General features: G+C 45.6%; 1 protein-coding gene across 1 annotated transcript; it reads left to right on the top strand.

The window, feature by feature from the left end:
- The first annotated feature begins 7,146 nt into the window (after nucleotides 1-7,146).
- Nucleotides 7,147-20,140, top strand: dipk1b (divergent protein kinase domain 1B). The gene is made up of 5 exons (XM_055660333.1): nucleotides 7,147-7,460; nucleotides 13,797-13,931; nucleotides 15,011-15,118; nucleotides 16,863-17,039; nucleotides 18,900-20,140. Exons 1-5 carry the CDS (start codon nucleotides 7,398-7,400, stop codon nucleotides 19,710-19,712), a joined length of 1,296 nt encoding a protein of 431 aa, XP_055516308.1. The 5' UTR covers nucleotides 7,147-7,397; the 3' UTR covers nucleotides 19,713-20,140.
- Nucleotides 20,141-20,850: the final 710 nt, after the last annotated feature.

Raw genomic sequence — 20,850 nt, 5'->3', positions numbered from 1 at the left:
CATTCTTGTAAACCTCCTCTGGACTCTCTCCAGAGCCAGCACATCCTTCCTCAGACATGGTGCCTACAATTGCTCACAATGTTCCAAATGCAGCCTGACCAGCAGCTTGTAGAGCCTCAGCATTACGTCCCTGTTTTTGTATACAAGCCCTCTTTAAATAAATGCGAGCATTGAGTTTGCTTTGAGAGGAAGAGGAGAGTGTTTTTGGTGATAGGTCCCAGATAGAATGAAATTCTTACTTACAGCAACACCACAAACTAGTTGTTGAACATAGAGCACAGGACATTACAGCACAAGAACAGGCCTTACAGACCACAATGTCCATGCCCAACAAGATGCCAAGGCCAAATGAGTAGGAAGGAACTGTAGATGCTTCTTCTTGCGTATGGCGTGCACAGCTTAAAGTTGTACGACAACTACTTCTATTTGATCTTATTTGATTGTGCATGCCAAGTTGATTGCATTCGTCGAAACAGGGCGGACCAGGTGATCAGGTGGGTGTAATCTCCCACCCCCTGTAGATGCTGGTTTACACCAAAGATAGACACAAAATGCTGGAGCAACTCAACAGATCAGGCAGCATCTCTGGAGAAAAAGCATAGGTAACGTTTCGTGTCGAGACCCTTCTTCAGATTTGAGAGTATCAGTCTGAGGAAGGTTCCCTCAGTCTAAAGAAAGGTCTCAATGTTGAAATGTCACCTATTCCTTTTCTCCAGAGATGCTGCCTGATCTGTTCAGTTGTTTCCAATGCTTTTAATGTGCCCTGGCACAAAGCATGTCAACACCCCCCGGACCCTCTCTAAGTTCTCAACATAATTCCCAAAATGTGCTGACCAGAATTTCTCACAGTCGGTGATGTATACAATTTTAACATAACATCCTTGCCTTTTGCACCCAAAATCTTTGATGAAAGCCCAAGGGTACTTGTGTGGACAGTATTCTTATTTTTTCCTGCCACCTTCAAGTATCTGTGTATGGAAATCCAATGGAGGGAAATAATAAAAACATTACTTTAATGAAGATACAGGTAGAGAGTCATTCTCGTTACCTGCACCTTCATTAAAGTTGAATTGTTATTATCTATTTATGGAATTTATGAAATTCCCTGCCACAGAGGGCAATGGAGGCCAAATCACTGGATGGATTTAAGAGAGAGTTAGATAGAGCTCTAGGGGCTGGTGGAGTCAAGGGATATGGGGAGAAGGCAGGCACGGGTTATTGATACAGGACGATCAGCCATGATCACAATGAATGGCGGTGCTGGCTCGAAGGGCCGAATGGCCTCCTCCTGCACCTATTTTCTATGTTTCTATGTTTCTATCTCTCTTCAATGCTCCAGTTGCTTTACTGCACACCCGACTTAAGAAGGTTGGTCTGAAGAGGGGTCCCGGCCAAAGACGTCGCCTGTCCATGTTCCCCAGACACCGCCTGGCCCGCTGAGTTACTCAGGCACGCTGTGTTCTACGCAAAAGTCCAGCATCTGCAGTCCCTGTGTCTCCTCTTAACAACAAACTCAACTTGACATGAAATGAACATTTTGTCCTGAACAAGAACATGACATCACTATCGTTGCCAACATTCACCCTGATCTTTGCGCAACGTAGCCGTTTTATTCCATATGTTATAAAGCAATTCATAAGTAACGGGAGAAATGATTAATAGAACATTAATAACATCTCACGGCCGACTAAAGTTTTAGAAGATACGCTGTAAAATATTTTGGAAAAACAACTTTTAGAAATAATTTGTGCCGTTCTATTTATCCATCATTGTGAGAAAGGTATTGAAGTACTATAGGTAGATCAAAACAAAATATTTTAATCTGCCTTGTAATCCAGCAAATTAATGGATTAAAAAATATATATTTTATGTTCTCTATCAATATTGTTGAATATCAGCTGTAATCTAGCTATTCTTTACCGCCATATAAATTGTTTCACCTTTCAGATGAGAAAAAGAATTGTCTCTCAACTACTACTACCAACACTGGATTATGCTGATATTGTCTATCAGAATACATTTGATACACATCTTCAACCTCTCAATGTAGTTTATAATAGTCTTTGCAGATTTATTTTAAGGTGTCCATATATAACTCACCACTGTTCTATGTACGAAACTCTAAACTGGTTATCCCCCCACGCTCGAAGATGCTACCACTGGTTCCAGTTCATCTTTAAATGCATCCATGTCAATTACCCTTCTTATCTAAAACAAGACCTATTACCATACACACCCTCATACTCACTAAGACATATTCAGCAACCCTTCTTTTTCATTCCAAGAACTAACAAAGAAATTGGGAGACGTGCATTTAAATTCAAAGCTCCTTCTGACTGGAACACTTTGCCTAGTACCATAAGAACTATTAGCTCATTTCGTCTATTTAAAAATACATTTTTACCCTTCCTTATAAAACCATGTACCTGTTTCTAGTATTAGAGTCTTCAAGCTCCTTTATCTAGCTTGCTCTGTGTGTGATCATTTGCGCTGTAACATATAACTGTTGTTATTATTGGATATGTAAAGTCAATTAACAATTGTTATAAACTATAACAAGTGGGGATGGCGGGGTTATGGGATTGGTGTGTGGGTAGGTGGGTCAATGAGAGCCTTTATGTATGTTATGTCTTGTGCTGTATGTTTTATGTTGGACCCCCTCGAAAACGAGATGACTGTCCATCTCAAGGGGTTATCCATGAATAAACTTGTTTCAAACTTGTTTCAATATTGTGTTTACCAACCTGCTATGCTGCTGCAAAGAATTTCATTGTTCCATTGTCAGTACGTGTGACAATTAAACACTCTTAACCGTGGGGCGCTGTTGGGCGGCACAGTGGTAGTGTTGCTGCCGGCCCCATAGCAGAAGCGGCCACATCGCGTGGCCTATAACTGGAAGTATCCCAAGCTAGTTCTGCCACCACCACCATCCACTGCGACAAGTGATTGTCGCCGGAAGCTTGCGTCCTTTTCAGGATGGACGATGACAGCGATGTCAACAAGGGAGACCCAGGTTCGATCCTGACTACGGGTGCCGTCTGTACGGAGTTTGTACGTTCTCCCCGTGACCTGAGTGGGTTGTCTCCGAGATCTTTGGTTTCCTCCTACACTCCAAAGACGTACAGGTATGTAGGTCAATTTCCTTGGTATAAGTGTAAAAAAAATGTCCCTAGTGTGTGTAGAATAGTGTCAATGTGCGGGAATCGCTGGTCTGGTCGGTGCGGACTCGGTGGGCTGAAGAGCCCGTTTCCGTGCTGTATCTCTGAACTAAACTAAACTCCAGATTCAGTAAGTTATAAGTTCGAGATGTGACAATCTTCTGCAATGTGCACTTCAACCACTGTGGGGAGCTGTTGAATTGCAATGGCAAAATAATGTGCACCACTCATGCTGTGAGAAAGACGGGAGCAAACAGGAATAGATTTATTGCTTCATTGCACCCTTGAAATCCGAAGAGGATTGTACCTATTCTGATCAAAGTGGGCACTACCTAGGCTAATCTAACCTCCAATTTTTCAGTCCCTCATACAAACAAACCTCCCTTCCATTCTGAAGGTAGATAAAAATGCTGGAGAAACTCAGCAGGTGAGGCAGCATCTATGGAGCAAAGGAAATATTTCCTTCGCTCCATAGATGCTGCCTCACCCGTTGAGTTTCTCCACATTTTTGTCTACCTTCGATTTTCCAGCATCTGCAGTTCCTTCTTCCATTCTGGGTTCCTCTGTTGTCAGAGTGAGGCCAAATGCAAATTGTTGGAACAACACCTCCAATTTCACTTGGGCAGCTTACAACCCAGTGGCATGAATATTGATTTCTCTAACTTCAAGTATTCCTTACATCCCCTCTCCCTCCATCTCTCCCTCACCCTAGTGCTTGTACTAGTTTCACCGTATAACTCATTTTCACTCAGCCCACAGTTCTCAATAGAATGTTTCCTTTATCATTGTTACTTTTTTGCATATCTTTCATTCATATGTTTTAGATCTCGCTATATCGCCATCTAGACCTTGCCTTTCCCTTCCCGCAAGCTCTCAGTCTGAAAAAAGGTCTCAAACCGACACGTCACCTATTCCTTTTCTGCAGAGATGCTGTCTGACCCGCTGAGTTACTCCTTCTTGGGTCTCCCTTCCATTTTACTCCATTTATACTTCACGCTACCTCGGCAAGGCCACCAGCATAATCAAGGACGAGTCTCACCCCCGGTCACTCCCTCTTTTCCCATCTCCCATCAGGAAGTATGAAAACTCACACCTCCAAATTCAGAGCCAGTTTCTTCCCAGCTGTCATCAGGCAATTGAACCATCCTACCAACAACTAGAGGGCAGTCCTGAGCTACTTACTATCTATTTCATTGGAGACCCTCAGACTATCCTTGATCTGACTTTATCTTACACTAAACATTATGACCACCGGATGGCGCCGTGAGAGGCGGCCTCGTCTTGTCCATTTATTCTTTGGTGTTTTTATTCTGTTTTATTTCTATGTTTTAGTTGATCTTTAGTTTCTGTATTATGTGGGGGGGGGGGGGGGGTGGGGGAACTTTTTTTACGTCTTCCCCTGACGGAGATGGGACTTTTTCTCCTCGTATCTCCGTCCGCACTGCGGCCTAACATGGTGGAGCTGGCAGTCCCTTTGTTGGGGATCGGCTTTGGGAACTCCAGCTGCAGGAGCCTCGACCGCCCTGATCGCGGGAGCTTCAATCGCCCCGACCTGCGCTGGTGGGGACTCGGAGGGATTGCCGTGAGTGCGGTGGTCTCGGTGTTTGCGGGGACGTCGCGACACGAGAGCTTCCTGGAGTCTGGTGCGAGTACGGACGGCTTTCTGACTGTTCGGGCGGACAGGGACTGCAGAGAGAGCGACAAGTGGTCGGTACAACTGGTCACATCACGGTGAGGGAGTGTGTGTGTGGCCCGGACATTGGAATGATGGCTGTGGGTCTCCGCTTATGCTGTGTGCCCTGGGGATTCTCACACGCCGCTGTTGTGGCTGTTTATGTTTGATCGTTATGTAATATTGTGTCTTGTTGCGTTTTTTTGTAGGACTGTATAGTAAATCAAATTTCATTGTACCTCAGGGTACACGTGACAATAAGGGACTATTGAACTATATATTCATGTTATTTATCGTGTATCTGTACACTATAAATGGCTCGATTGTAATCGCTTATTGTCTTTCCGCTGACTAGTTGACATGCAACAATAACTTTTCACTGCTAGGATTGTAAGTCCATGAACTTTGCAGTACAGCTTATGGTTGGGAGAATTTTACTCCCTAATCATTCTACTAAGGAAGTAAAGGCAATGATGGGCTTTTTTGATTGAGTAACTATACTGTTAATTATCAATGGCAATTAAAATACAGTTAATTTAACAATGAAATACACCATAACAACTGCTCTGTTATAGCACAGAGGAGTTAATATCAATATGGATCAGCTATGATTATATTAAATGGCATGGGAGGCTTAAAGAACCTGACAGCCTACCTCTTGTGCAAGAAGGAACTGCAGATGCTGGTTTGTACCAAAGATAGATAAAAAAAATGCTGGAGCAACTCAGCGGGACAGGCAACACCTCTGGAGAAAAGGAATAGCTGATGTTTTGGGTCGGAGCTCTTCTTTAGACCTTTCTTCTGAAAATGACATCCCAGCTAGAGTGTGGGAAAGAACTGCAGATGCTGGTTTAAATCAAAGGTAGACACAGAATGCTGGAGTAACTCAGCGGGACAGGCTGGAGTGAATGATGGTGACGAGATTCCTCTTCGGAAGAGTTGTGCGGATGGAATTCACGAGGATGGGATTCTTGGCGGCTAGCTGTCTTTTTCCAAGAATTCTGTGGGAGAATAAATCCCAATGGGATTCTTGTTAATGCCATTCCAGCTTGTGGGAATCCTGCTGATGGTGTTCCTACTGAGATATATTCGCGTGGATGGGATTCCTGAAGGTGACATTCCTGTTGTGATTCCCATTGATAAGGCCACTGCTGCAAGATTCCTGTTAGTAAGATTCCTGTTGGATTGGGGTTACACCTGTCCATGGAAATCTTGTCCATGGGAGTACTGCAGGGAAGGTTCCTGTCAATGAGGTTCCTGGTTGGAGAAATATCTTGATACGGTTCCTATTCATAAAATAATGTGATAGGAACAGAATTAGATCATTCGATCCATCAAGTTGACTCTGTCATTCAATCATGGCTGATCTATCTCTCCCTCTTAACCTCATGTTGTGGAGATTCTTGGTGAATGGGCTTCTGGTAATGGGATTCCTGATGCTGGGATTTCTATTGAGGAAATTCCTGCTGGTGGAATTGGTATCCCTGAGATTAGTATCGATGGAATTGGTATTGATGGAATTCCTGTGAATAAGAATCCTGTTGACAGGATTCCCACGGATGACATTGATATTGATGGGATTCCTGTCGGAAAAAAATCCTAAAAACTAGGATTCCTGTTGGGGAGAATCGCTGCTCTTCGGGAGATTCCTCTGGTCCTATTGCCTGCAACGTGCCCGCTCCTGGAGTGAGAATTATTGTTCGCTGTTGAGGTGGTGAGTCTGTGGAATTCTCTGCCTCAGAGGGCGGTAGAGGCAGGTTCTCGGGATGCTTTCAAGAGAGAGCTAGATAGGGCTCTTAAAAATAGCGGAGTCAGGGGATATGGGGAGAAGGCAGGAACGGGGTACTGATTGGGGATGATCAGCCATGATCACATTGAATGGCCTAAGGGCCGAATGGCCTACTCCTGCACCTATTGTCTATTGTCCTTTCTTAAGATGCATACTTTTACACAGAGACTATGCCCTCTAGTCCTCGACCCTCCCATGGAAACTGATTGTGGATGATCAGCCATGATCACATTGAATGGCGGTGCTGGCCCGAAGGGCCGAATGGCCTACTCCTGCACCTATTGTCTATTGATGCTCCCATCCCGTTAACTGGATACCCGGGATGGTGCAGGTGAGGTCTGGACGGGATGGGTTGGGACAGGCTGGGATGCTCCAGGTCGGGTCTGGTTGGGTTCCTTCGGGCGAGATAGGGCAGGACAGGGTGGGACATGATGGGACAGGACGGGACTCGAACCTCCCGCTACTCCTCCTCCTCCTACGGATGTTCAGGAGGCGGGACGCTCCCTCCCCCCCTCCTGGTGCCAGGCGCATGCCCACCGCTCCTCTTCCCCGCAGCGGACCGGGATCGGGATTGGGATCGGGACCGGGACCGGGATCAGCCCCGCACCGCGGCCCCGGGGCTCGGCCGATGGAACTGTCCGCGCCGTAGGATGGCAGCGTAGAGGCGGCGTTGCTCCGTGCAGGGAGGGAGGGAGGAACGGGGCATCGCCCGCCTCCCGCTACCGTGGGAAAGCAGAACCCGTGCCCCGTCCATGTGGGCACCCGGGCCGGCCCCAGGATGAGACGCGCCTGCAGGATGGTTCATCTGCTCGTCTTGTGCCGCATCTCCAGGGCTGTGCAGGTAGGTCTGTGAGTGGGCTCTGGGGCGGGGAGATGCCGGCATCGATCAAGGGGGTGGATCACTCATTCTGCGACTGCAACACTAGTTGTCTTGGTGCCACCCCCCCATTCAACTAAACCACCGCCTTATCATGATCACCAGTTCAAACAGGATAAGTGACCGAGAGCTTTGCAAAACGACTTGGTTTTTTTCCCCTTTATGGTCTTAAAGGATAAAAGGGGTTTAGAAAGGGAATCTCAGAGCTTATGGAAGGGGTAGATGAAGACATCCTTGTCAATGGATCATCTCAGTGATGCTCAGAGATCTCTAAGATCATAAGTGATAGCAGCAGAATTAGGCCATTCGGCCCATCAAGTCTACTCCGCCATTCAATCTTGGCTGATCTCTCTCTCCCTCCTAACCCCATTCTCCTGCCTTCTCTCCCCACACACTCGGACACCCGTACTAATCACAAATCTATCTATCTCTGCCTTAAATATATACACTGACTTGGCCTCCACAGCCTTCTGTAGAAAAAAAAATCCACAGATTCACCACCCTAAGGTTTGGACGGCCAGAGATTTCAGAGGCTGGGAGCCCTTGAGATAAGGGGCAGATTTGTAAGGGGCAGATCGGTATTTTTAAAGAAGATAGGCACAAAATGCTGGAGTAACTCAGCGGGACAGGCAGCATCTCTGGAGAGAAGGAATGGGTGATGTTTCGGGTCGAGACCCTTCTTCAGAAGAAGAGTCTCCACCCGTAATGTCGCCCATTCCTTCTCTCCTTTCTAAAGGTGCGTCCTTTTATTCTGAGGCCGTGGCCTCTGGTCCTAGACAGTCCCACCAGTGGAAACATCCTCTCCACGTCGACTCTATCCAGATCTTTCACTGTTCGGTAAACATTCAGTATACATATCAGATGAAGTTCTAGAAATATCAGTGAATCACTGAAGGGGCTGCACGGTGGCGCAGCAGTAGAGTTGCTGCTTTACAGCACTTACAACGCCTGGAGACCCAGGTTCGATCCCGACTACGGCTGCTGTCTGTACGGAGTTTGTACGTTCTCCCCGTGACCCTGTGGGATTTCTTTGAGATCTTCTGTTTCCTCCCACACTCCAAAGACGTATAGGTATGTAGGTCAATTGGCTTGGTAAATGTAAAAATTGTCTCCAGTGTGTGTAGGATAGTGTTACTATGCGGGATTACTAGTCAGAGCGGACCCGGTGGGCCGAAGGGCCTGTTTCCGCACTGTATCTCTAAACTAAACCATCTGATATCCACACAGATTAGTGTGAAAGTTGGGCCAGTGGTTTTAAATGTCAATGTTTATTTGTCTTACGGCTTATCACTGGTCCCAGGACCTCGTGCCTGCACCTGTTAATTCTCTGCTTCACCTGACCTGTTTCCTCTGGAGTTCTGTATTTTGTTTCCATTGAGTTCACTTCAGTTTATCGTCACATGTACCAAGGTACAGTGAAAAGCTTCTGTTGCGTGCTAACCAGTCAGCGGAAAGGCTACACGCGTGGAGCCTTCCACGGTGTTCAGATACATTATCAAGGGACTGACACATTATCAAGGGAATAACATGAATAGCTTTGAGTGCAAGATGAAGTGCAGTGAAGTCCGATCAAAGATAGTCCGAGGGTCTTTGTACTGACTCTGTGATTAGAACCTCAGTCTTGAGTAAGAAAGGATTCCAGGCTTAGTAGCCAGTGCCATCTCAGGGCCGTGATGTATTCATCAGTTTCAAAGGATTTAACATCATCTGACCCCAGTAGATTAGTTTAATTTAGTTTAGAGATACAGCGCGGAAACCACCGAGTCCGCACCGACCAGCGATCCCCGCACACTGACTCTATCCTACACACATTGGGGACAATTTACAATTATACCAAGCTAATTAACCAACAAACCTGCACATCCTTGGAGCGTGGGGGAATACCGGAGATCCCGGAAAAAACCAACGCAGGTCACGAGGAGAAGGTACAAACTCTGTACAGACAGCACCCACAGCCAGGATCGAACCTGGGTCTCTGGCGTTGGAAGGCAACAACTCTACTGCTGCAGGAAGTATCCATTCCACTAGTCGCTTATGTAAAACCTGGCACCAGAAAATGATTCAGCCCATATTGCTGTTATGTCTGGAGGGATAACCTGATATACAACACTGTGAATACAAAAAGATAAAGTCCTGTGAAAGTGCAACATGACCATGCTTCTTTACTGAGGCAGTACTAGATTTTCAGGAGGATAGGTCTAAGGGAGTTCTGGACCTGAGGGTAGCTGTACTGTGACAGGGAGCACCTCGCAGTACAGGTGTGGTACTGAGGAATTCTCTGCCAATCTGTGGAACTCTCTGCCACAGAAGGTAGTTGAGGCCACAGTTCATTGGCTATATTTAAGAGGGAGTTAGATGTGGCCCTTGTGGCTAAAGGGATCAGGGGGTATGGAGGGAAGGCAGGGATGGGATACTGAGTTGGATGATCAGCCATGATCATATTGAATGGCGGTGCAGGCTCGAAGGGCCGAATGGCCTACTCCTGCACCTATTTTCTATGTTTCTATGGTAGAGTAGCAATTGAATTGCTGCCCTTACATCGTCAGAGACCCGGGTTCTATCCCGACTACGGGTGCTGTCTGTACCTTCTCCCTGTGACCTGCGTGGGTTTTCTACGGGTGCTCCGGTTTCCTCCCACACTCCAAAGACGTACAGGCTTGTAGGTTGACACAAAATGCTGGAGTAACTCGGCGTGACACGCAGCGTCTCTGGAGAGAAGGAATGGGTGATGTTTCAGAACTAGGTTAATTGACTTGGTATAATTGTAAATTGTCTCTAGTGTGTGTAGTGTTAATGTGCGGGGATCGCTGATTGGCGCCGACTCAGTGGGTCAAAGGGCCTGTTTCCGCGCTGTATCTCTAAACCAAACTAAACGTGAGTGAAAGTCCTAACCTTTATTTATTTTTAAAGAAACATCTAAAAATGATGATCTTGTCACTTACTTGGCTAGCCCAAATATCAAAGGAAGACACAAAATGCAGGAGTAACTCAGCGGGACAGGCAGCATCTCTGGAGAGAAGGAATGGGTGGCGTTTCGGGTCGAGGCCCTTCTTCAAACTGATGTCAGGGGAGGGGGATGTACATAGATAAGGGCGTTGTAAGGTGTGACAACAGGATTGTTCAAGAAGGAACTGCAGATGCTGGAAAATCGAAGGTACACAAAATTGCTGGAGAAACTCAGCGGGTGCAGCAGCATCTATGGAGCGAAGGAAATAGGCAACGTTTCGGGCCGAAACGTTGCCTATTTCCTTCGCTCCATAGATGCTGCTGCACCCGCTGAGTTTCTCCAGCAATTTTGTGAAAACAGGATTCATTGTTAGTTGGGAAAAGATAACAACAAAGCAAACAGGGATAAAATGTAGTCAGAGACAGTAGGACTAGTCGGAGAACTGGGAAGGGGGAGGGGATAGAGAGGGAAAACAAGGGTTACTTGAAGTTAGAGAAGTCAATGTTCACACCCCTGGGGTGTAAGCTGCCCAAGCAAAATATCAGGTGCTGTCCCTTCAATTTGCGCTGGACCTCACTCTGACAATGGAGGAGGCCCAGTACAGAATGGTCAGTGTGGGGATGGGAGGGGGAGTTAAGTGTGTTTAGCAACCGGGAGATCAGATAGGCTTAGCATGACTGAGCAGAGGCATTTCCCCTCACAAGGACGTTCCCTTTGTCCTGTTTTCACTCCTTACACTTCCTTATCTATAGACATCCTTATCTATGTGTCTCCCTCTCCCGTGACATCAGTCTGAAGAAGGGTCTCGACCCGAAACGCAACCATGCCTTCTCTACAGAGATGCTGCCTGTCCCGCTGAGTTACTCCAGCATTTTGTGTCTATCTTCAGTTTAAACCAGCATCTGCAGTTCCTTCCTACACATCCCCGCTTAAATCTTTCCCTCTCACCAAGGGTGACGTCCTCTAATTTCAAACTCTATGACGCTTTCCCATTTCCTCCCACCTAGTTCCATCTGCCCATTACCCCCTCCCCATCTGGTTCCATCATTGCTTCACATTGCTGTTTACTGGCCTCTCTCCTTCCTCACAGTCCTGTTGCAGGGCTTTCACCTGAAGCCCCTTCTGCCTCCACAGATGATGCTTCGCCCACTGAGTTCTTTGTTCCAGACCACAGCACCTGCAGTCTCGTTTGTCTTTATCACAAATCGCTGGCGTCCTCCTGTGCAGTTTCATTCTGTGATTCTAAGTTTAAATCAATTGATGCAACAATTTCAAGCCCCAAAATGATGTGCAGTCAACACTGTAGAAGCCATTGTAATATAGTCATACACAGCGTCCTGCTCTTGCTCCATATGGAGAGGATGTTTCCACTAGTGGGAGTGTCTAGGACCAGAGGCCACAGCCTCAGATTCAATTTTTAATTGTCATTGTCAGTGTACAGTACAGCGACAACGAAATGCATTCAGAATAAAAGGGCGTTCGATCAGGAAGGAAATGAGGAAGAATGACTTTAGTCACAGGGCGGTGAATCTGTGGACTTCATTAGCACAGATGGCTGGAGGCCAAGCCAATGGATATTTTTAAGGTGGAGATTGACAGATTGTTATGGGTGCCAGGGGTTTATGGGGGTGAAGGCAGGAGAATGGGGTTAGGAGGGAGAGGTAGATCAGCTGTGATTGAACGGCAGAGTAGACCTGATGGGCCGAATAGCCTAATTCTGCTCCTACAACATGAACTTGTGAACAGACTAAATCAGAACAATGGATTATGCTTTAATGTTTGTTTAAATATGCAAATTATCCAGAATATTGCCAGAAATTGAATGGTCTATTTGAGACTTTTGGAAATTAATTCAATGGTAATTTGCACAAGGGGAGTTGATAAATACTTTAATGGGAACCATTTGCAGATTTCATTAAGATAATGGAATTAATTGAATAGCTCTATTCTGAATTCCCCTGGTCTTGAAATGGTGCCCCATGGAGACAGCTGGCGTGCCTCAGTGTAATGCAGCCATCCCTCCTCTAAACTTCACAGCCTGGATCATTCGCTCCATTTTCTGAAGCAGAGTTTGAAGCCAGTTTGAAGCAAGTCTCCATTTGAGATGTAATCCTCCTCATGCTCAGTTAAACCACAAGATGCCTAGATTGTTGTTAGGGTGAGTTCGGAGTTCAGTTCTGTGGTGAGAGGCAGGTTTTGTGTACACTTCAGGCTTGAGCTTGGTGGGTTGTGGGATGGAATATTTTCACTTTCTTTTCCCCTCTCCGAAACAAAATTGGGTAATTAAACTGCATCGACGCTGAGGTTTCGCCCGTCCACTGAGATAAATTGCAGTGCAGCCCAAAGTGCCGTGACCAAATACCAGATCAACAGCGGGGTTAAAGACCCTACCAGCAATCCCACTCTGTGTTTGATTCTCTCACTGCATATTGATTCCTGTTTCAGTTTAGTTTAGAGACAGAGCACGGTGACGCAGCGGTAGAGTTGTTCCCTCACAGCTCCAGAGACCCGGGTTCGATCCTGACCACGGGGGCTGCCTGTAGGGAATTTGTACGTTCCCCCCGTGACCTGCGTGGGTTTTCTCCAGGTGCTCTGGATTCCAAAGTCATACAGGTTTGTAGGTTAATTGGCTCTGGTAAAGATTGTAAAATGCCCCTAGTGTGTGTAGAAACTTACAAAATCTTATAGAAACTTGCAAAATTCTTAAGGGGTTGGACAGGCTAGATGCAGGAAGATTGTTCCCGATGTTGGGGAAGTCCAGGATAAGGGGTCACAGTTTAAGGATAAAGAGGAAATCCTTTAGGACCGAGATGAGAAAAACATTTTTCACACAGAGAGTGGCAAATCTGTGGAATTCTCTGCGAAGGTAGTTGAGGCCAGTTCATTGGCTATATTTAAGAGGGAGTTAGATGTGTCCCTTGTGGCTAAAGGGATCAGGGGGTATGGAGAGAAGGCAGGTACAGGATACTGAGTTGGATGATCAGCCATGATCATATTGAATGGCGGTGCAGGCTCGAAGGGCCGAATGGCCTACTCCTGCACCTATTTTCTATGTGTAGGGTAGTGCCGCTGTGCGGTGATCGCTGGCCGGCATGGAGTCGGTGGGACGAAGAGCCTGTTCTGCTATGTATCTCTAAACTAAAAACTAAAGCTGCCTGGGATGCTTATTTTCTTTAATCCAATACCATCTTGAACTTGACCCCATTGCCATTTTCCAGCATGCTACTGATCGGTAATTCCACTTTCTTATTCTCTTCCCTTTGATATTAACGCAACTTGTGGCAGAGGAGCTGTGCCAAGGATTGTAATGCATCATTATCTGGACGTAAACTATTTGTTGTTTTTGTTTGCAGAAGCGTCTGCCTGGAGTGAAAGTGAAGTATCTGTTCTTAATGTGGTTAGGAATCCTACTGGGCAGCTGGGTGCTTTACATGCATTACTCTTCCTACTCTGAACTGTGTCGAGGTCACATCTGCCAAATGATCATTGTAAGTACCACCGGTTTGGACAACTTCGCCTTTTGCAATCAATACGTATTGAAATTAAAACTAAGCTAGACACAAAATGCTGGAGTAACTCAGCGGAACAGGCAGCATCTCTGGAGAGAAGGAAGGAATCTCTCCAGAGACGCTGCCTGTCCCGCTGAGTTGCTCCAGCATTTTGTGTCTACCTTTGATTTAAACCAGCATCTGCAGTTCTTTCCTGCACGTAAAGATATCTAGGATTTGCTGCTCATAATGTTATCCGTATCCATCTCATACAGTATGTTCTCTCAACGTTATAGAATGCCAGATAACAGTAATTTAGCAACATCACGAGTCGAACGAGAGGGGTATTTCTCGGATCTTTTAATTTTATGTAACTTATTCTAGACGTGAGTTTCCTTCCCAGACCTCTCAATGCAAAAGCAGGACCTCAGCTAAACTAAGAGAATCATAGAAACATAGAAAATAGGTGCAGGAGTAGGCCATTCGGCCGTTCGAGCCTGCACCGACATTCAATATGATCATGGCTGATCATCCAGCTCAGTATCCTGTACCTGCTCTCTCTCCATACCCCCTGATCCCTTTAGCCACAAGCGCCACATCTAACTCCCCCTTAAATATAGCCAATGAACTGGCCTCAACTACCTTGTGGCAGAGAATTCCAGAGATTCACTACTCTCTGTGTGAAAAACGTTTTTCTCATGCGTAAAAGATTTCCCCTTTCTCCTTAAACTGTGTCCCCTTGTCCTGGACTTCCCCAATATCGGGAGCAATCTTCCTGCATCTAGCCTGTCCAACCCCTTAAGAATGAATAATAACAGGCAAGTAGTAGTCTTTAACAACATCAGAAGTCTAAATCACTATGCTTTAGTCCCAGACCCACATAATTGTTCACAAAACTATGAATGTAAAGTTTCATATATCACGGATTTGTGCTCATCTTTCTGCAGCATTTATACTGGGGCCTAAAACATGGTGATTTTCTATTAAAGGTTCCCACTTGCCTTTCATCATTTGTTCTCTCGGTTTACCAGAGTTCCTAATTACATAAGCACTCTGATCTAGGATGTGATCTTTTTCAGTGCGATCGTTATAAGAAAGGAATTATTTCCGGATCTGCATGCAAGGACCTGTGTGAAGAAAACAAACTGCAGTTTCAACAATGCCTGTCCTCAAGCCCAGTCAATCAGGTATGCTGAACACCTCCGCTCAGTCCGCCTAAACCGACCTGATCTCCCGGTTGCTCAACACTTTAACTCCACTTCCCTTCTCACACTGACCTTTCTTTTCCTGGGCCCCCTCCATTGTCAGAGTGAGGTCCACCAGCGCAAATTGGAGGAACAGCATTTCATATTTCACTTGGGCAGCTTGCACCCCAGCGGTATGAACATTGACTTCTCTAACTTCAAGTAACCCTTGCTTTCCCTCTCTCTCCATCCCTCCCCCTTCCCAGTTCTCGGACCAGTCCTACTGTCTCTGACTACATTTTATCCCTGTTCGCTTTGTTGATCTCTTCTCCCAGCTAACAATGATCTGTTCTACATTTTCCTTGATCTCCATTCCCTTTGCCCTTTTTTCCCACCTTACACTTCCTTATCTATGCCGTCAGTCTGAAGAAGGGTCTCGACCTGAAACGTCACCCATTCCTTCTCTCCAGAGATGCTGCCTGTCCCGTTGAGTTACCCCAAGCATTTTGTGTCAATCAGGTACTCGACTTATTTGTGAGATCAGTACCAGTGCTTATACAATGGTCAACACATTGTGGTGAACGGCTAGGCTTGTCTGAGAATCGAGATGAGTTAAGAAGAGATAAACACTTAGGATGTTAGTTTCTTCATTCATGGAAGTTTCACCAGGATGTTGCCTGGGATGAATGGTTTCAGTTAAGAGTGCAGACATCATTTCCCTTGCGTGAAGAGGGTGAGAGAGGGCAGGCCCGAGGAAGATAAAGTTACAAGCAGTGAACTGCAGAAAACCTTTCCCCATATCAGAAGTTGATAGAAGTCGAGGACATGGATTTAATAAGGTAAGGGGGAAGAGGTATTGAGGGTCGATGAGGGGATTTTTTATCACACAGAGTGGGGAATAACTGGAAGACCCTGCCTTGGAAAGTGGTGGAAGCAGAGTCATTGAAAGTGAAAAGCCTCCAATAGTGAAAGGCCTGGATAGATTGGATGCGGAGAGGATGTTTCCACTAGTGGGGGAGTCTAAGACCAGTGGGGGAGTCCAGGACCAATGGCCATATAGCCTCACTACAAAAGGACGTACCTCTAGAAAGGAGATGAGGAATTTCTTTAGCCAGAGGGTTGTGAAAATGGGGAATTCATTGCCACAGATGGCTGTGGAGGACAAGTCAATGGATATTTTTAAGGTGGAAATTGGCAGATTCTTGATTAGTACGGGTTTTGGGGAGAAGGCAATGGGGTTGAGTGGGAAAGATAAATGAGCCATGATTCAATAGCGGAGTAGACTTGAAGGGCCGAATGGCCTATTATGACTTTATGAACGTACATATCTTTAGACAGTTGTTTGAATTTAAGTTTTAGAAAATGTATTTTTAAGATAGAGCATATGATTATTTTATAAGTGGATGTGTGATAACTGTAATGTATTTTGCAAACAGGTGATGTTGGGCCTATGATTTTTAAAGTGCTTGGTCAACTCCATTCTCACCACTTCGTGATGGTGGAAGATCAATGTAATGAATCCTCACTTTCTTTCCTTGCAAGATCTTCCCTGACCACCCAAGCCGGTGTTGAGAAACTAAATAATCCACCATGCACGGCATCAATATGTTCAGCAAATGACTATTTATGGTTATTGAGAAATACAAGTAGTGCAGTGAGAAGGAAGATGGAGGTGGAGGTGGAATGAGACCCTAGGTGGTAATGCTAAAGCCATACTGTAATAATATCATGTTTTTACCTCCCTCAGGTTTATGGTGGTGTTTGGAGAGGTAAGGAAGTCATTATTAAGTGTGGGATAGAAGATGCCTTCAAAACAGATCTAAACCTGGAGTCTCTACCTCGGAGGGACCTTGCGTTGTTTGACAAACCGACCAGAGGCACCTCGATGGAGGAGTTCAAGGAGATGCTGCTCACATTCCTGAAGGTTGGTTTAATACAACTTCCCGTCATGTGTCTCAGATTCGGAAACTCTAATCTGCCAGATTGAATCACGATAGTTGACTTGGTCTCAGAAAATCAGATTTTTAACCCAAAAATGCCCTCAACTTGATGACAACAAATTAGGAACACACACCTGATAAAAAGTCCTTGCCAGTTGCACTAAATTCCTCAAAAGTGAATTTCACCCTTAATAAATGGAAGGATTCTTTAGACACTGTGCCCATCAATGGATAGGCAGCAGCCTGATAAATGGGAGCTTCATGAACAACCACTTGCCCTTCTGAAACCCACATTGACTTCGTACCTAACCACAAATACTAGAAACATTGCAGCGGCACCAAGTGGTGGGACAGGGAACTCAGAACCCTCGTCATTGGTCGGGTCTGTCATGTGACCTGGGGGGGGTTCATTCGCGGGCTTTTAAAGAGTAAACAGTTGTTAGCGCTCCTCACATCGACAGGAGCTGTAGTCGTTAGTTCTAGACTTGGCACGCAGTGGTTTGAGTATTTATTTTGCTAATAAAGAATATTCTGCTCAACCTCGCCTGGTCTCACTACAACATGATATTAAAACAGTTTAATCCAGGACTTCCAAAGGTTACGATACCGTATATTCAAACCTGACCTCCAGGTAACACTATTCATACGACAATTCATCGATCCATCATTAACCAACCAGCTCTAAACCACAAATAGCCTCTGAACTTCTCCCCCCCAAGGTTTTGGTTTATTGTCACGTGTACCAAGATGTTTTAAGGATAAGGGGGAAATCTTTTAGGACCGAGATGAGAAAAACATTTTTCACACAGAGAGTGGCGAATCTGTGGAATTCTCTGCCACAGAAGGTAGTTGAGGCCAGTTCATTGGCTATATTTAAGAGGGAGATAGATGTGGCCCTTGTGACTAAAGGGATCAGGGGGTATGGAGAGAAGGCAGGTACAGGATACTGAGTTGGATGATCAGCCACGATCATATTGAATGGCGGTGCAGGCTCGAAGGGCCGAATGGCCTACTCCTGCACCTATTTTCTATGTTTCTCTGTTTCTATGTTTTGTTTATACATGTTATTCAGACCGATCAAATATATAAATACAATCGTCTAACTCAAATACAATAGATGGAACAAATGGGAATATGCAGAGTGCAGGATATAGTTCTCAGCATTGTAGCACATCAATTCCATTAGACAAAATTCCTTGTCTCCCGTGAACCTTAATGTGATTATCTATCCGCATCCTATTGACAAGAGGCTTAAATTAGTTTGCAGCTTTCTCCTCTCCTGCATCATATTCCCACCCACACTGAACTCCCACTGAAATATAATTTAGAAGATTCACATCCCAGCATCACAGAGGCACAGAGTCTCTTGCCCCAGAGTAGGGGAATTGAGGACCAGGAGACATAGGTTTAAGGTGAAGGCAGAAAGATTTAATAGAACTCTGAGGGGTACCTTTTTCACACAAAGGGTGGTGGGAGTATGGACCAAGCTGCCAGAGGAGGGTTTCGGCCCGAAACGTTGCCCATTTCCTTCGCCCCATAGATGCTGCCTCACCCGCCGAATTTCTCCAGCACTTTTGTCTACCTGCCAGAGGAGGTAGTTGAGGTAGAGACTATTGCAATGTTTAAGAAATAGTTAAACAGGGACATGGATAGGACAGGTTTGGAGGGATATGGACCAAACACTAGTGTAGATGGACTTGTTGGTCAGCGTGGGGAAGTTGTGCCGAAGGGCATTGTTCCATGCTGTGTCACTATGACTCCATTCCGTTTTCATGTTCTTCCTTTGAGACTGCGTTTAGTGCTCCTTCAATGCTTTCAATAACAACGCTTGCACTTTATTTCAGGCTAGTCTTGGCGATCAACAATCACTGGGAAACCTTGTCACCAGAATAATCAGCATGGCCGATATTAACCAGGATAAGAAGGTATCCTTAGCAGAGGCTAAGTCCATCTGGGCTTTGCTTCAGCTCAATGAGTTTTTGTTGATAGTTTCTCTGCACGAGAAAGAACACACAGCACAGTTGCTGGGCTTCTGTGGAGACCTGTACATCACGGAGAAGGTCCCATACCACTCCCTCCACAGCGTCAAGATGCCACCATTCCTCAAGGCGGTTTTGCCCTCGATGGTGGCCAGGAGCCTGAACCGCTGGTTCGCCCCGGCCTGGCCCAAGCGCGCAGAAATCACCATCGGGCTCCTCGAATTCGTGGAGGAGATTTTTCACGGCACTTACGGTAGTTTCTACATCTGCGACGCCGACCTGGGCAACATCGGCCACAATGAGAAATACGATTTCAAAATGGTCAACCTCAGGAAGGTGGTGACAGAAATGACTCTGAAAGATTTCTATAAGGGGCGCCACTGTGAACACAACGCAGACTGCACGCACGGGAAGGACTGCATGGCAACTTGTGACAAGCTCGCCAAGCAATGCAACACTGAACTTATACAGCCAAATCTGGCCAAAATCTGCGGCTTGCTGCAGGAATATCTGCTGTATGGGGCTCCCACTGATTTCAGAGATGAACTGCAGAAACACTTACAAACTTGCATGAAACTGAACGGCTTGGCAAGCCAGATGGAAGTTCACCACTCACTGCTGTTGAACAACATCAAAACATTACTCTGGAAAAAGATCTCTCACACCAAATACTCTTAAAGGGCCAGAGACTCTTTAAACATTGTGCTTGGGGGGTCTTTAACTTACATAACTTATAAATTAGTATCAATTGTGTCAACAACTTCGTAAAGTTCTAGGCAAGTAGCTGTAGGTCCGAGTAAGGAAATTTAAAATAACCTTTACATTTGTCGAATCTCAAGCCTGTGAGGGATAAGATGTTATTAAAGGTAAAATGTTGTAGATGCATAACAAAAAAATTTATTTGGATGTAAGTTTTTGCTGAGTGTTCGGGAATTATCCCTCTGGTTTCGTACTGAGTTTTAGTCTCAATCATTGTGTAGAACTTTATCAACAGAATGAGATGCCCTTCCTTCAGCCTCTCATTTCCTTTATGCTGTGGCGAATATCGCCAACTTTGGGTATGTCGGACTGTAAGTTATTAATAAAATCATCAGTTGACTGAAAAATGACGAGATTTCCAACGTTCGTCTTCTACACGTTGACTTTTACAAAACCGAACACCATCCGGCCTCATCACAGTCAGGATCGAACCCAGTACTCTGGCGCTGCATTCACTGTAATAAGGCAGCAAATCTGCCTCTGAGCCATCGTTACAAAATGCGTTGTGGTAACTCACCGAGTCATCTCACAATCTACAACGTACAGCTGAGCATAGGGATAGCCACTGCCTGTAAATTCTTCTCCGTGACCTGGCGCCCTGCCAGAAATATTTCACAGCTTCTTCAACATCACTCAATCCACATTCTGGAACTCCCTAACTAACAGACAGTGAGAGCACCTTCCCCAGAGGGTCTGCAGCTGTTCTTGACTCACTCGCACCTTCTTAAAGGCACTCGGAGATGGGCAGCAAATAACTGCACTGCAAGAACACACAGATAATGAATACAAACTTCCCATTACATTCGTCAACACTTTACTGTTCGGTTCAGTTCAGTTTTGTTTATTGTCGCATGTACCGAGGTACAGTGCGTGCGTGCTAACCAGCCAACGGAAAGACAATACGTGATTACAATCGGGCCATTCACAGGGTATGGATACATGATAAAGGGAATAATCTTTAGTGCAAGGTAAAACTAGTAAAGTCCAATCAAAGATAGTTTGAGGGTCCCCGATGAGGTAGACAGTTCAGTACTGCTCTCTGGTTACTGTTGTCTCG

Source organism: Leucoraja erinacea, chromosome 31 (assembly GCF_028641065.1).
Source record: "Leucoraja erinacea ecotype New England chromosome 31, Leri_hhj_1, whole genome shotgun sequence".
In the NCBI taxonomy this organism is placed as follows: domain Eukaryota; kingdom Metazoa; phylum Chordata; class Chondrichthyes; order Rajiformes; family Rajidae; genus Leucoraja; species Leucoraja erinaceus.
Note: the sequence above shows the minus strand (reverse complement) of the source record. Positions and strands in the feature narration are given on the sequence as shown.

What these genes read in the sequence shown, in the direction of transcription:
- dipk1b (XM_055660333.1), top strand. Translation starts at nt 7,398, where the DNA reads ATGAGACGCGCCTGCAGGATGGTTCATCTGCTCGTCTTGTGCCGCATC. An exon ending in ACATCTGCCAAATGATCATT is followed by an intron (nt 13,932 to 15,010) that starts GTAAGTACCACC and finishes GATCTTTTTCAG; the next exon opens with TGCGATCGTTATAAGAAAGG. An exon ending in TGCTGCTCACATTCCTGAAG is followed by an intron (nt 17,040 to 18,899) that starts GTTGGTTTAATA and finishes ACTTTATTTCAG; the next exon opens with GCTAGTCTTGGCGATCAACA.